At 39.6% G+C, this 16,563-nt stretch overlaps 1 protein-coding gene across 1 annotated transcript in view; it reads right to left on the bottom strand.

The window, feature by feature from the left end:
- Positions 1–2,579: 2,579 nt before the first annotated feature.
- NRCAM (neuronal cell adhesion molecule) overlaps positions 2,580–16,563 on the bottom strand; it is a 173,731-nt gene continuing 159,747 nt past the window's right edge. Inside the window, exon 27 of the mRNA XM_081331619.1 lies at positions 2,580–4,287. Coding sequence (XP_081187745.1) covers positions 4,050–4,287 — 238 coding nt within the window. The 3' untranslated portion in view covers positions 2,580–4,049. The remainder of the gene's footprint in view (positions 4,288–16,563) is intronic.

The raw sequence follows: 16,563 nt of genomic DNA, 5'->3' as shown, positions 1-16,563 counted from the left end.
AACAAATGAGAGATCAAGGTCAAGCACATATAAGAATGATATATAATGCACTGATAGAAATTGACTCAGAAACGGAACTGGTCAAAGATTGTATGATAAAGTGGGCCCAGAACTTTCAGGAGGTTATAACAATGGATACTTGGGAAAAGATTTGGGTTAGAAACGTAAAATTTACACAGGCTCAAAATTTAAGAGAGAATTTTTATAAAATGTTTTATAGGTGGCATTTAGACCCTAAAAAACTAGCAAGTATGTATCCGAACTTCCAGCCTAAATGTTGGAGGTGTGGTTGTGAGGATGCAATGTATTATCATATATGGTGGACTTGTAAAAAAGTCAAAGCTTTTTGGATTAAAATTTGGTGGAACATGCAGAAGATATTTAAGAAAAAGATAAGGTTTTCTTTTATTTTAGCTTAACTTTGTAAAGTTTATACCCTGTATTCAGTTCTGGGAAGTCAGGGGGGAGGGGAGGGTAAGGGGGAGGGGAGGGGGAGGGAGTTTTTCTTTTTAAAAAATGTACTGTAAAACGTTTGAATTAAAAAAAAAGAAAAGCCAACGAAAGACCTTGAGTTGACTGAATCAGTTTAACAAACTCTCTCCAGAACTTTGCAGTAAACTGGACCCCCCTGTCAGAAATAATCCACTTTGGGGCTCCATGGAGCTGATATATGTGTTTCAAAAACATCTTGATTAGCTTCTGAGAAGTGGGAAGTCCTGTGCAACTGATGAAATATGCTTGTTTGGAAAATAGATCAATTACAGTCCATATTACAGTGTTTCCCTTGCTCTCAGACAACTCTACTATAACGTCCATGTCTATCTCTTCCCAAAGCTCCGCCACTTGTTGCAGCAATGCTGGGGGCTTCCCAGGATGTCTTTTCTTTGCAGTGCAGGTAACACAGCTCCTTACATAACTCTCAACATCTCTTTTCATCCCTGGCCACCAAAATGGCCTCCACACTAAATGCAACATTTTCAGGAACCCAAAATGACCTGCCTGCTTTGCACCATGACTCCGCTGAAGGGCTTGAAGTCTAAGGCCATCTGGGAGGTATAACTCAGAGCCTTTCCAGGCTAGTTCTCCCCTAAGGGTTCTAATAGATTTGTTGTCTTTGAAGTTCTTTCAGTAAGCGATGGTCAGGACCAGCAGGTGATCCTTGTGTTGTGATCTTGTTATTTGAGAAGCAGACTGTAGCAGGGGAATAATAGAGTTGATTACTTTCTCCCGGTGACTTTTAAACTAGGGCATTCTAGACAAGGTGCCAGCCAAAAAATTCTTACCCCCTGGGAAATACTTTAATGTGAAGTTAAAATGGCTGAAATATTGAGCCCACCAAACCTGTTTTGACGATAATTTGGGGGGTGGGGTGTTTCAGAGCTTCCAAATTTTTATGATCAGTCCATACTTCAAAAGGTATCTTCCCCCCCCTTTCCAAAAAATGATGCTAGGTTAGTAATGCCCATTGTACTGCAGAAGCCTCCTTCTCCCAAATGGCCCACTTCCTCTCCTTGTTGGTTAGCTTCTGGGAAGTGTAAGCGCAGGGTTGTAATTCCCTGCAGTATTTTTTTTTGTAAGAGACCAGCCATGTCACTTGCATCAGCTTGAATGATGAATTGCTTTTCAGGATCAGGGTGCTTGGGAACAGTTTCAGTTACAAAGTCTTTTTAGTTGTTGAATGCCGCTTGTCATTCTAGGGACCATGGCAATGGCTGACAAGGTCAGGGTTTCTCCCCCCACTCCCTGTTTTCAATAAGTTGGTTATTGGCATGGCTATCTTTGCGAAGAGAGGATAAATTGGTGGTAAAAGTTAGCAAACTCCAGAAAGCTTTTTGTTGTTTATGGTTGTGAGCGGGTTGCCATTCCAATACAGCTTTCACATTTGCAGGATCCATTTCTATCCCCTCATTTGAAATTCGGTACTCTAGACATTGCAAACTGCTTTACATACACAGTATATGTATCAAAGTTGCAAATATATTGTGATCTCAAATATTAGATGCACACTAATGCCGTACAATTTCTGTATTTCTAAATAAGGCATTAATCATTCTTGTGATAAAGCAGAAGCATCACACAGTAATAAATCTTAGCACATGACCCTAAAAACTGCAACAGGTACAGTAAATTTTTATTGTCCCAAATTTATAGGTATTTAATAGATGCTACCCAATGTGTAGTATATAGATTTAATAAAAGGGACGCGGTGGCTCAGTGGGTTAGGACGCTGAGCTTGTCGATCGGAAGGTCGGCAGTTTGGCGGGTCGAATCCCGAGTGCCGCGTAACAGAGTGAGCGCCTGTTACTCGTCCCAGCTTCTGCCAACCTAGCAGTTCGAAAGCACGTAAAAATGCAAGTAGAAAAATAGGGACCACTACGGTGGGAAGGTAACAGCGTTCCGTGCGCCTTTGGCGTCTAGTCATGCCGGCCACATGACCACGGAGATGTCCTCGGACAAGCGCTGGCTCTTCGGCTTTGAAACGGAGATTAGCACCGGCCCCTAGAGTCGGAAACGACTAGCACGCATGTGCGGGGGAAACTTTACCTTTACTTTAATAGATGCTTTAAAATACGAAGCACCTTATTTATTAGAGTACTTCTTACACAATACAACCAAAACATTTTTATTTATAACACCTAGTAGCATACAGCATCTACACTAAGTGTATGTACAAATTCAACAAAATATCTACATATAAAAGCTTACTTAAAATTAAACTTGATGCAAGTTATGAAAAACCAATTTATTGGCAAATGAAACTGAGCATTCCTTCAACCATAGGTTGTTATATAACATTTTATATTTGGAGGTAAACTTTTTCAATAATAATCTGTGTGTGTGTTTATGAAAGGGAATTTGCAATTAATAGATGGGGCCATTTAAATAAAATTAAACTTAGCATTTATTAAATAAGTTAACTGTTCTGTAGCATTCTATACCCTGTTTCATACTCTGCTAAAAGCTATATTCTGGTTTTCTGACTGAGAGATAAATGTGCTACTGTAAGGATGCTGTATTACCATATGATTTTGAGAATAGCTGTACCTATATTAGCAAAATATACAAATGCAGCATTTTTGTATAAATCACATAAGATTATGAAAATGCAAGTTGCATTTTATAGTTCATATTCATAAATAAAAACATCTCAATGAGTTTTAATACAAATACAAACTATTCCTAATCAAGCCAACATATCTGGGTATTTGAAAGTGATTGAATTAATTTGGCAATTAATCACACACTGTTAAGCCAACTGAGTTGGACAAAATACATTGGGAATATTCCTGCTAGTACTCTTTCTGCATTTGTTTGGTGTTTGCTTAAATGTTACCATATTTACCATGTTCAGAAAACTTCCTGGTAGATAATGCCAGCTATAGTACATAATGTAATGCACATTATTTGAAGGTACTGAATATATTTTGCCATGTCTATTTTTGGACTTTTTATAATTTTAATATTTTACATTCATAAGCGTACAATTTCAAAATTAATTAAAAGAAAACATAAAACCCAATGTGTAGTATATTTAAAAAAAAATAGAACACTGTGGTGCAGTAATACTTCGTAATTTAAAACCCTATAAAATAAGAGAAGCAAAAAGCAGGTATAATGACATTAAACTAGACATTGTCACTAATTTCACAACAATGTCCACAAAGACAGTGAAATTCTATATAATACTACTATAACACTCTGACAATGGGAATAGACTTGAGGGATTTAATTGAAGACTGTTTAACAAATTATAAAAAATCATTTTCACTGGCATAATTGATTTTTTAGAGATATATGCAAGACTTTGCATGCATTATATTGCATTTGCAGTATTAACTGATGTTCCTCATCTTAACATCTTTATAAACAAATGCTGTGTGAAATGCTTCAATTCTGATTTAGATTTACTTTTGTTATAAATTCTAACAATTTCATCTATATGAAATTATAAAAAATCACTTCTATGTTTAGAATATTTGTCTCTTTTCTTATCTGTAATTTGGGGAACAAATGTATGATGTACATGTTGATATGGAACACTTCTTTAATTAGACAAATGAATTCATTGCATTAACTGGGGAAGGAGCTTCAGAACTTTCGTTTCCTTCTGCAGGTTCTTTCTCTTTTTTACCACTATATTGTCCGATAAAGGAGCCATCCTCATTGAACTGGCCATTGACTCCTTCTCCATAATCAACTAAACTATCATCACTGTCTTCCTTTTTCACAGTCCTGTCTGAGGGTGACCTGCTTCCTTTTTTCAGAGGCTTGTGATCATCCACATCACTGAAAAAAATTAAGGAGCCATCTTTTAGAAACAAATACAGCAAACATACTTTCTATAGTTAACTAAGAAATAGATGATGCATCCTGATTTTGGCAACATTTAGTTATTACATGATAAACACAAATTAATAGAGTGCAATTGGCATGAATATACGGTACAATCATGGTTTAAACACAAGAAGCTTCCAGTAGCAGAAACCATTTTTCCCACCATACATGGGTTTCAGCTCCAAATTTTGAACCAGAATAAAAAAATGCAAGCATTAGATATGGCCTTACAGTCTTCAAATATAAAAGTTATGGTGTGCATTGAAATTAGTTTGTTAAATTTCTTAATTTTAAATTTCTACGTATGAATCAGAAATGAATTTGATTATATGAAAACATTGACTCCTTCATTAGGAAAATATAATGAATAGTATGTTCTGTTTGAAGTAATCTGTTATGTTACACATACCAGGTTTGAAATATTTAACCTTACCTTTTAAGAGACCTATATATTTCATTAAAAGGAGACAGAAGAAACAAATAAAAATAGCCTAAAAAGAAAAGCAGACTCTATATCCTGATAGTGATCAGTATTTAATTGAACCATTTAAATATTTCTACAGAATGAATAAATATTTTTATAAACAGCTGTTGCCACGTATAGATAAAGCACAGATGTTATCTAATGTCCCTGGGAAAAGTGCACAATTATATAAAATATATATTTTGCTGCTCTGCTGAAATGATAACAAATGCAAATACATAAACATTGCAGCTATGCAAAAATTGTTAACAATGTGTCATTCAGGCACACCTTACTCTAAAAAAAGTAATGCAAAAGAAATATGCTTGCTAACCTCTTTCTCTACTCAACTTGCCATAGAAACAGGAGCTTGGGAGGAAGGACCCAAGAAGAACCAAGATCACAAAAGCAGGTGTCTGACAGAGAAATGGACCGTTCTTATAACAAACCAAAGAAATGTGATTGGGCAACGTGAATGTCATAGTTCTGATAAATGAGACAATTCAAACAAATTGCAGGCATCTAAAAAGTCTTAGTAATGAAACGAAACATCGGCACTCATGGAGCGATGCCAGAATCTGAAACCTCCTCCCCCCAAACCCATCATAACACATACACAATCCCCACCCTTATTTACATGTCATAAATCACATTATCCAATTAGTTTTACATATGAGGTTTCACTTCCCATTCTGTACGCGGGCTTTTCTAATCTTCTCAAAATAGTCGTTAGAAAATTCCCTCCCTTCAAGATTCAAAGTAAAGCAGTTTAAACAAAAGGCTGTCTCTTATATTGTCAGTGCAAAAACATGTCAATGTCTGCAGCATTGACATCGAACACTTGGTGGGTGGGGGTTATGGAAAGCTGTTGTTAACTAATCAGATTTTCGCACAGGAAACTTAGAGTTGATTTTGCTTCTTCAGTAGAGATGTATATTCAATAAAGTTTACCTCAAAGTCATCGAGTTTCCTCAATGTTGAATTCGCTAGTTGGACGATTAACAGCTGCTTTGGTTACATTATTTTAACAAAGGTACAATTGTACACTACCTTAACAATGTAGGATTCTTTTATATAGAAATGGATTTCTTGCTATTTTATATACTGAGGTAGATATATTGGTGAATTTATTTTACAGTACGTCATGGATTTTTTTTCTATTTATGGTACTATAGAGGCACAGACTTCAACACTATTTGGTAATAAATCAATTCTAAGTGTATCAATTAATCCTTGTGAATATTTGAGTGGTTTTACCAAAATTTGATACCTTTATTTTCTTTCTATTTCTGTAAAAAAAATGCATGGGACTATCTTTTTTTTACCTGGTAGCATTCCTTGGTTGAAATATTTAGGGTTAATATATATAAAACACTTTTATAATAATCACGGTCAACCCAAGTAAGTATGAGTAGTATTCATTAATCTTTCTTTACTGTACATGCACATAATATTACAACTTTAACCCACTGTATCTATACTGGCAAATATAGTTCTCTGATACAATTCAGGTTCTTATTGTATTTAATTTTTTTCCCCTTTACCTCTGGATTCTTACAATCCTCCCCAACAGCATCTTTAAGTGATATGAAATTGATGACAGGTGTGTCACACAATTATATACAATGATTGTTACAAAAATGTAAGACTTGGCACTTATGTGATACTATCTTTGTGGATCTGTTATTTCCTCCCACTTAAATCTTCCATTAGGTTGATTATTTCTGATTTTTAGATCTTCTCTTTTCTAACTTCCAAAAGCACTTATTCTACATTTTCTAAAGCTTAAATTCATCTTTAGGACACTAGATTCAAAGACCACAAAGGAATCAGGAATAATAATATAATGTATTCACATTTTCCATCTCTTTTCCAGTTTAAATCATTCAAAAGGGTAACCAATCTTAACTCCCTGCTAATTCCTGGAAAAAGGAACCTTCATCTAGAATCTCCAAAATGTCAATCTCTCTCTCTTCTCCACAAGCTTGACTAAAGATGGAATATTGGAAAATAGCTGATATATATTTAAATCAGCCAAGTCCAGGTGTTAGTCCTTAAGCAAAGAATTCATCATTGTTTAAATGTAGTCAGAAATTCTTCCAGCAAAATAGGAGTGATGAACAGAATCCTTTGAGGTTCTAATAAGCCAATTTGGGAAAGGATCTTACAGACAAGTAATGATACCAATACAATGAAGAAACATATGTATTCTCTCAGGGCACAAATAACAAAACTGATTTAAATCAAAGTTAGTAGGAGATACAATGGACATGTAAGTTTACCGTTACCCAGTTTTGGCTTCAATCCTAGCAAACCTCTAAAAACTTGTATGAACAAATAACCCTGCAAACTGTTCATAGAAATAATGTGTAGCATTATTAATTCAGATTGTATTTTAGGTGTTATTAGAGAGTATAGGATTTTTTTATTTCAAAGACATTTGTTTTATAAATTTTTCTTCTATTCTTATTTCTTTTAGGCTTGTTTTACAAGTTAGCCATATTTATAATCTAAACAATAAAAAAACATGTACATGTTTAGTTGCATTGTTTCTGTGATTTCCTATAAGCTAATAATGATGCAGATTCTAACATCTATATAATCAAAAAACACACACAAAAACAAAACTGCAGATTTACACACATGTGCACCTGCACATAGGTGTGGACAGTAGTATGGGTTTACAGTTAACAGCACATGCAAAAATATCTTAGAAAAACAGGATTTCTAGTTTTTTGCACACTCTTTAAAAAACTAAATTAACATTGCAGAGGACTATAATACCGTATTTTCCAGCGTATAAGATGACTGGGCGTATAAGACGACCCCCTACATTTCCTGTTAAATTATAGGGTTTGGGCTATACTCGCACACCAAATAAAAATTAAAAAACATCAGATTTGATTTTAATATGGTAATTTTAATTCAAATGCTTATGACATGCAGGTGCTTAGTAGGAAAACTGTCACTTATAAACATAAGGCTGTTTGTCATCAAACATGTAAACATAAAACAGTGCAAGTGGATTAAACTATAATAATAATAATAATAATAATAATAATAATAATAATAATAATAATAATAATAATAATAAGAAGAAGAAGAAGAAGAAGAAGAAGAAGAAGAAGAAGAAGAAGAAGAAGAAGAAGAAGAAGAAGAAGAAGAAGAAGAAGAAGAAGAAGAAGAAGAAGAAGTTGGAGGGGACCTTGGAGGTCATCTAGTCCAACCCCCTGCTAAGGCAGGAAACCCTATACCATTTCAGACAAATGGCTGTCCAGTCTCTTCTTAAAAACTTCCAGTGTTGGAGCATTCACCACTTCTGGAGGCAGGTTGTTCCACTGGTTAATTGTTCTAACTGTCAGGAAGTTTCTCCTTAGTTCTAGGTTGCTTCTCTCCTTGACTAGTTTCCATCCATTGCTTCTTGTCCTGCTTTCAGGTGCTTTGGAGAATAGCTTGGCTCCCTCTGCTTTGTGGCAGCCCCTGAGATATTGGATCCCTGCTATCATGTCACCCCTCACCCTTCTCTTCGTTAAGCTACACATACCCAATTCCAGCAACCGTTCCCTATTTTCCTAATTCACTTTTTCACTTTTCCTAATCACTCTAAAGCTTTCCCTGCGCAGAGCCTTAAGTAACACCAGCTGCCTGCAATTAGTGCAGGTTCGCATCCCACCAGGCTCAAGGTTGACTCAGCTTTCCATCCTTCCGAGGTAGGTAAAATGAGGACCCAGATTGTTGGGGGCAATAAGCTGACTTTGTAATAATGCTGCTTGGGGGGGGGGTGAAAGCCCTAATAAACAGGCATATACACAGAATGAAGGCTATTGCTAAGCACATTGATTTGTGCTTTAAATTGTAAGCCACCCTGAGTCTTTGGAGAAGGGCAGGATATAAATGGGATTTTTTTAAAAAAAAGACCAAATGGGAGATCCGCTCCAGGTTTTCCAGCCAGCCTGCCCAGTTCCTGAGTCAAATGTGTCCTTAGAGCTAAGCAGCTGCTCTGGCTGCTGCCTTCCCCACCTGCCTTTCAAGTTGGGATATACTACAGCTGCTCTTCAACTTTAGAAGGAAAGACGCCCAGACCCCAGCCTGTAAAAAATCACAGACTGCAGCTTCTTCTCCAATTGGTCCCACTTTCCCTGCACAGATTAAATGGGAGATCCGCTCCAGGTTTTCCAGCCAGCCCTGTCCCTAAATTTTCAGCACCCGGCGTATAAGACGACCCCTGACTTTTGAGAAGATTTTCATGGGTTAAAAAGTAGTCTTATATGCCGGAAACTACGGTAAATGTTTAGGAAGATTACCCAGAGAAACCTCTCCAGCAGAAAGGGACACATTTAAGTGCTGTGATTGTAAAGATTTGTTAAGCTTTGATAAATTTACTATCCATTGACACTGAGAAACAGGGACTAGGAAAGAAAAGGGGCAAAACAGTACTTCAGTTAAAAAAAGCTATAGAATAGAATAGAATAGAATAGAATAGAATAGAATAGAATAGAATAGAATAGAATAGAATAGAATAGAATAGAATAGAATAGAATAGAATAGAATAGAGATCTTGGAGGTCTTCTAGTTCAGCCCCCCTTACCCCGCTAAAGCAGGAGAACCCATACCATCTCAGACAAGTGACTGTCCAGTTTCTTCTTAAAAACCTCCAATGGTGGAGCACCCACGATTTCTGAAGCCAAGCTATTCCTTTTATAGTTTCTATAATTATAGTTTCTATAATTCTATAATTTCAATAATTCCAAGTGAATGAAGAAAAAATGCAGCTATCTTAAAGAGACTCACCAGGATTAAAGAAGAATCTATGTACCACAAACTCAAGAAAAAATATCTGGGTTCTTATTTATTTATTTTATTTATTTTATTTTATTGGATTTATATACTGCCCTTTCCCAAAGGACTCAGGGCGGTTTACAGGGTATTTGAAACAAAAATCAATACAAAAGTTAAAAACAATTAAAAAGATTAAATCAAATCCCTAAAAAATAAAAACCCCAATTAAAATTCTCAGGGGGGGATTGTTAAAGATAAAATGTACTGTAAAACTTTTCAATAAAAAAAAATTCTCAGCCTAGGCCGGAAAGCTCAAAGAGCCAGGTCTTCAGGTCCCGGCGAAATGAACGAAGGTCGGGGGCAGTCCTAAGCTGCGCGGGCAGCTGGTTCCAGAGGGCAGGTGCACCCACAGAGAAGACCCTCCCCCTGGGTGTTATCCGCCAGCAATCTTTTACCGCCGGCACCCTGAGAAGACCCTCCCTGTGGGAGCGCACTGGACGAAGGGAACTTGATGCTGGCAGCAGGCGTTCCCTCAGATATCCCGGACCCAGGCCATTTAGGGCTTTATTTGTCATCACCAGCACCTTTAATCTCACCCGGAGGGCAATCGGAAGCCAATGCAGCTCGCGGAGTAGAGGTGTTACATGGGAGTATCGGGAAACCCCCATCACAACTTGCGCGGCCGCATTCTGCACCAGCTGAAGCCTTTGAGTGGTCCTCAAGGGCAGCCCCATGTAGAGAGCATTGCAGTAGTCTAAACGGGAGGTCATGAGCGCATGAGTGACTGTGCGTAGGGCATCTTGGTCCAGGTAGGGTCGCAACTGGCACACCAGGCGAACCTGGGCAAAAGCCCCCCTCGTCACGGCTCCTATATGGTCTTCAAAATTGAGCCGTGAATCGAGGAGGATGCCCAAGTTGCGAGCCCTATCAACGCGGGGTAACACCTCATCCCCCATCATTAAAGGTGGAATAGTCTGGTTAACCCAAGATGCCGATATGCACAGCCACTCAGTCTTGGCAGGATTGAGACGAAACCTGTTTCTCCCCATCCAGACCTGGACTGCCTCCAGGCAATGGGACATCACAGCGAGGGCATTGCTGGGTTGGTTCGGGGTGGAGAAAAAGAGTTGGGTATCATCAGCGTACTGATGATACCCCACCCCGAAACCACAAATGATCTCACCCAGCGGCTTCATATAGATGTTGAACAGGAGGGGCGAGAGAACCGACCCCTGAGGGACTCCACAAACGAGAGGCCTCGGGGTGGATCTCTGCCCTCCCGTCAACACCGACTGCGAGCAGCCCAGGAGATAGGAGGAGAACCACCGTAAAACAGTGCCTCCCACTCCCAACCCCCTGAGACACCGCAGTAGGATACCATGGTCGATGGTATCAAAAGCCGCTGAGAGATCTAATAGGACTAGGACAGAGGAAAAACCCTGTCCCGAGCCCGCCAGAGATCATTCACCAGTGCGACCAATGCCGTCTCCGTGCTGTGTCCGAGCCTGAAACCCGATTGGTACGGGTCCAGATAATCAGTTTCCTCCAGGAACAGAGGAAGCTGATGCGTCACCACACTCTCAACAACCTTCGCCAAAAAGCGAAGGTTGGAGACTGGATGATAGTTATTTAAAACAGCTGGGTCCAGGACAGGCTTTTTGAGGAGGGGTCTCACCACCGCCTCCTTCAAGGTGGTGGGGAAGACACCCTCCTTCAAAGAAGCAGTTATTACTGCCTGGAACCAACCTCGTGTCTCCTTCCGGGCAGCATAAACCAGCCAGGAAGGGCACGGGTCCAACAAACAGGTGGTGGAGCTCAGCCTCCCCATGATCCTGTCCACATCATCAGGGGAAACAGGATCGAACTCAGTCCAGATAACATGTTCAAGACCGTCCGATTCCTCCATGTCAGACTCCGCCCAGTCAGAGTCTAAGCCGGCCCGGATCTGAGCGATTTTGTCCGTCAGATGATGACTAAACTCCTCGGCCCATCCCTGTAAGGGATCCTCCCTCACCTCCTGGTGAAGAAGGGAGCGAGTCACCCTAAACAGGGCGGCCGGGCAATTATCTGCGGACACGATGAGGGCAGCGAAGTAATTAGCCTTCGCCGTCCTCATCGCCGCAAGATAAGACCTTATAAAGGCTCTTAGCTGCAATCGGTCAGATTCGGATCGGCTGGACCTCCAACCGCTCTCTAGACCCCGTCTCCGACGCTTCATCTCCCGGAGCTCCGCAGAAAACCATGGAGCCCAGCGGGATCTGTGCCGGGTCAGGGGTTGCAAGGCTACAACACAGTTGAGTGCCTTGGCGGCCGCCCTTTCCCAAGCATCCACCAAGGCATCGACTGGGCTGTGAGTGAGGGCGATGGGTATAGAACCAAGCGCCATCTGGAACCGTTCCGGGTCCATAAGGCGCCTGGGGTGGAACCACCTAGTCGGTTATGGCTGGTCCTTGAGTAGGAGACACTCAAGTAAGTAACCTCCCATTATTACAGTACAGCAAAGCCCAAATCTCTTGCTTATCTGTAGAAGACTGGTGAGAGTACAGGGAAGATGGGCTCAGGGGAAGGAGTACAGATAGTCCCCAAGGTACGAACCTAATAGAGCCTGCCCATTAGGCTCATAATCATCAAATGAATCAGACTCAATATCACAATATTTTAAAATCACTCATTAATTGAATAAAATGGGTCATTAAATGAACGAAGATTTGACTTATTATTTCCTCCAATTGCTGCCTGAACTGAGAGACTTTTTCCGCAGCTGCTGCAGGCTGTTTCCAACTGCATATCAGCTGTTTAAGATTTCAGGAACTACAGTATTGTAAATTGCCTCCCAAGCAGGCAGAGCAGGCTTTTTTTTAGAAAAAAAGAACAATTTGTTGTTAGACAGCTCAAGCTTCTTCAGAGTGGGGGTGGAGAACTCTCCAAATTGCAGTTGCCACTAAGTAAGTAGCTTTAGCTTTAAGCGTCTCCAGGCATGCATGCAAAGGGAGATGGGGGTGGAGTTTACAGAACTGTCAGCTTGCAACAGTAACTGAGATGGACGGGACCTTGAGGTCATCTAGTCTAACCCAATGCTCTCACAAGAGAGTATAGTATTGAACTGTATTTCTGATAAATGCCTATCCAGTCTCTTCCTAAAAGCCTCCACTGAGGGAACACCCACAACTTCTGGAGGCAATTTAAATTTAAAACCTTTTAAAAAAAACACTGCCCCTGATCAGCACAAGACTATCCAGGCAAAATCCAAAATGGGGTGGGGGGTGGGGAATTTCCTTCCAGTAAGGGGTCAGCAGAATCTCTGATGGGTCTGAAAGGAGTAGATTATTAATCAGAAATTTCTAATGAATCTAATGAATCTAAAGGTTGATAGAAGAAGCCACCTGAAAGTCATAAACTCTGACAAGTAAATTTCATACAAATAAGAAAAGCAGAAGTTGCTAGCTAACCTAAACTGCAAGCAGAGGAAATACAGAAATAACTATAGGAGCCGAGCTTTGTAACAGAAAATTAGATGGTGATAGATAGGATTTGCACAAAGGGGCTTCCTGGAACATGGGAGGGACAGTGGTTTTAGGCAGTCCGGATAGTTTATTGGATGATTAGGGAAGGGGCATTGAGTGTGATAGGGGAGGGGGGAATCTGCACTGGGGGTAGGATATAAAAAGGTGTCAAACAGCTCTTTAAGGTGTGGCTGAACTCCTGTGTGTATTTCAGTTCACCAAGTCTTTGCAAATGCTTCTTTTTAAATAAAAGTTTGTTACTGGAATTCCAACTGAGTTTGTTTTGGGATCTTGAGCCACATTCCAAACAATTTGGGAGCTCGTCCGGGATATCCAAACGATCCCCGGATCCCCAGGACTGGCCACCCCCAAGGGGACAGGTGTCACATCGATTTTGACAGTCTCCTGAAAGGTGACTGCCGCCGGCCCGGCACCTGTGAAGAACCGGACACTAAATAGTGGATTCCAGGAACAAAAGTAAGTCAGGTCAATTTTTTTGGGATGCCCCAAGGGTCCTAAGAGACTGGCAAGACATACACACCCTACAAGGTGTGAATGTCCCGAGGGTATGAAGGACTGGCAAGGCAAGGAGGTGGGTCAAGTACCAATTGCCAGGAAACTGCACAGACCCAGTTAAGAAAATCAGGGCATTTTCACAGTTACCTGAGGGGCTGTGTGGTAAGCTGGTGTGAATCTGAGACCTGTGAGAGTGTGATTGAGATGCCCCAAGGGCCATAAGGGCTGCCACGACAAAGTGAGAGCGGACTTCTGATATGAGTTTCCATACCTTCATGAGGAGATTGGCTGGAAAAGGAGGAAGTGTCTTGGTGAAGCGAATAGTGGTCTCACTAGGTTGGAGAGAACGAGACAGTAACCACTGATGGATAATAGACCTTCCAAGAAGCCACAGAAGGATCAAAGAGGGGACTCCCTAGGTCATGGAAAAGGAGATAATGTTTTCATCCCTCCTCACAGTCCCCTGGGAAAGTTCCTGGCTGGATGGAATCCTCCTCCTTATAGTAGAATGGTGAAAGATTTAGATAAAGACCTGATGATTCAATATTGTTATTTTATTTGAGGACAGAAACAAATAGATGAGGGAACTCAGTGGCCACAATTAGGTAGTTTTAATTATTTTATTTGCCAATCCTTGTATGAATATGTATTTGCTAAAAAGGAAAAGGGGATAAGGTGTCCCCTGGAAAGTCCCCTAGGGCAAGGTTGGCAGGATAAACTATATACTTGAGATAAAAGTAAAAGTATTATAATAAAGTATTGCTGTTTTAAATGCTAGCAATGGGATGGATTCATCTGGAAAATACACCTAGGATAAGAATAAAGATACCATGACTCAATATTGTTGTTTTGAGTGGCCAAGAATACAATAGAAGGAAATTTACTATCTGTACCAGGTTTCGCCACAAGATGTCAACAATAACATTTAACATGCAATGTAAAAGATTTTGTTTTTTTTCTTTTTCCAAACTAGTATAGAACTTTTGTAGAATTAGTCCACATTTTTTCTTTAATTCACAGTTTAAAGAGAGAATAGGATAGTGAGCCCCCAGCAACAAATAGAAGCTTTTTAATAAAAACAGCTGAAATTGTTTAAATTCTTTGCTGCATTAATTGGATTCCTTTAGTAACTTTGAGGCTTTAAGCTTTGTTCCAAAAGTAGATATTCGCCATTTTCTAAGATGTTTAAGGGAATAGGAAAGGTAAAAGCTCACCCAGGTCCTCCAGATTGCTTCATAGTGCTAGGTAGTATTTTTGGCTTTCGGTAGGGAGTGGCTTAGTGATCGGCCATCTTTATGGCCGGTCTCTTCTTCTTCAGGCCAAAGGAGATGATCCCGGATTCCAGCAGAGGGCTGCTGCCCTTCCGCGATCGTAGGGAAGTCCTCCTCTTGGTAGTCGCCCCTCCAGGGCGATTTTTGACCCTTTTCAGGGTCCTCCGAACAAGAAAGAAAAGGACAGCAGGAGACAGACTGTCCCTGCACGTCCGGAAGCGCTGTGCGCGCGAACCGGAAGCCTGACTAAACAAAATTTTAATGTACAGATAATACCACCAGAAATTATTTTAGCCTTTTTAATAAATGTTGTTATTGATGTTAAGCTCACCATGGAAAACATCATATATTGTTATGTATATACTAGGTTAATTATTTAAAGACTGAAGTGCAACATAACTAGATTCTAAATAATCTATTTTTCAAAACACACAACAGTCCAAACAGTAAAAGTAAAGTCCGAATTAAGAATATTTCATTCTTAATAATTGTTTAATTTAAAGTGGTTTAGTTGTAAGAGATGGTTATAGATTCAAAATAGTTTTCAAGAGTGTACAAAAGATACTATTTTTTCTAGCATCAGATAAATTAGACATATTACATTGAGAAAAATGTTTCTCATTTCTTTCCTGTTACCTTTATTGATTTCATTGCAGAGATGTTAACATAGGAAATAGATTATTTTGTTATCTAATTTTACCTTCCAAAAGACAGAAGCACATGAAAAATATGAGGTTCTTTCCTGTTGACTTTTTTGAATTAGCTGTTTTAGATTCTAAAAGTTTAGTTCCTAAAGAAGTAACCTTGTAAATAATTTTAATGTCCTCCTCTAGTGCAGGGTAGGCAATCTTGGCTCTTTTATGACTCAAGGACGTCAACTCCCAGAATTCCTGAGCCAGCATGGCTCAGCTTGGAAACCTCTCTCTTTCCCCTAAGCGTGGCTGGCTCAGGATTTCTGGGAGTTGAAGTCCACGAGTCATAAAAAACAGCCAAGATTGCCTACTCCTAAAGCCAATAGAGGGAGCTTTTTTTTTTTTTAAAAAAAAAAAGGTGCCGGAATGCCGTTCTGAGCGTTCTATAAGAAAAAAATCCCTGGATGTAAACCCTTTTATAACTGGGGTAACTATAGCTTAGGCTTGCTTGCCAGCTTGCAACTATAAACTGCAACCCATATATGCAAAGTGTATTGTTGAATTGTCTATGAATTTCTGAAAGGATAAAGAAAAGAGAGGGTGGATTGAAAGGAGTAGATTATTAATCAGAAATTTCTAATGAATCTAATAAATCTAAAGGTTGATAGAAGAAGCTGGTGATAGATAGGATGTGCACAAAGGGGCTTTCTGGAACATGGGAGGGACAGTGGTTTTAGGCGGTCCAGATATTTATTGGATGGTTAGGGAAGGGGCGTTGAGTGTGATAGGGAATCTGCTTTGGGGGTGGGATATAAAAATGTGTCAAACAGCTCTTTAAGGTGTGGCTGAACTCCTGTGTGTGTTTCAGTTCACCAAGCCTTTGCAAATGCTTCTTTTTAAATAAAACTTTGATGCTGGAATTCCAATTGAGTTTGTTTGTTTTGGGATCTTGAGCCATGTTCCAAACAGGTCTGTGCTAGTACCATAGAGCACTATAGAATAACAAAAAAGAATATTTTAAAATTCTAACTCTACTGTACAATAGTATAGTCTTCAAGCAGCAT

This window comes from Vipera berus (genome assembly GCF_964194415.1).
Source record: "Vipera berus genome assembly, chromosome: 6".
Classification (NCBI taxonomy): Eukaryota; Metazoa; Chordata; class Lepidosauria; order Squamata; family Viperidae; genus Vipera; species Vipera berus.
This window is presented reverse-complemented; position numbering and strand designations above follow the sequence as displayed.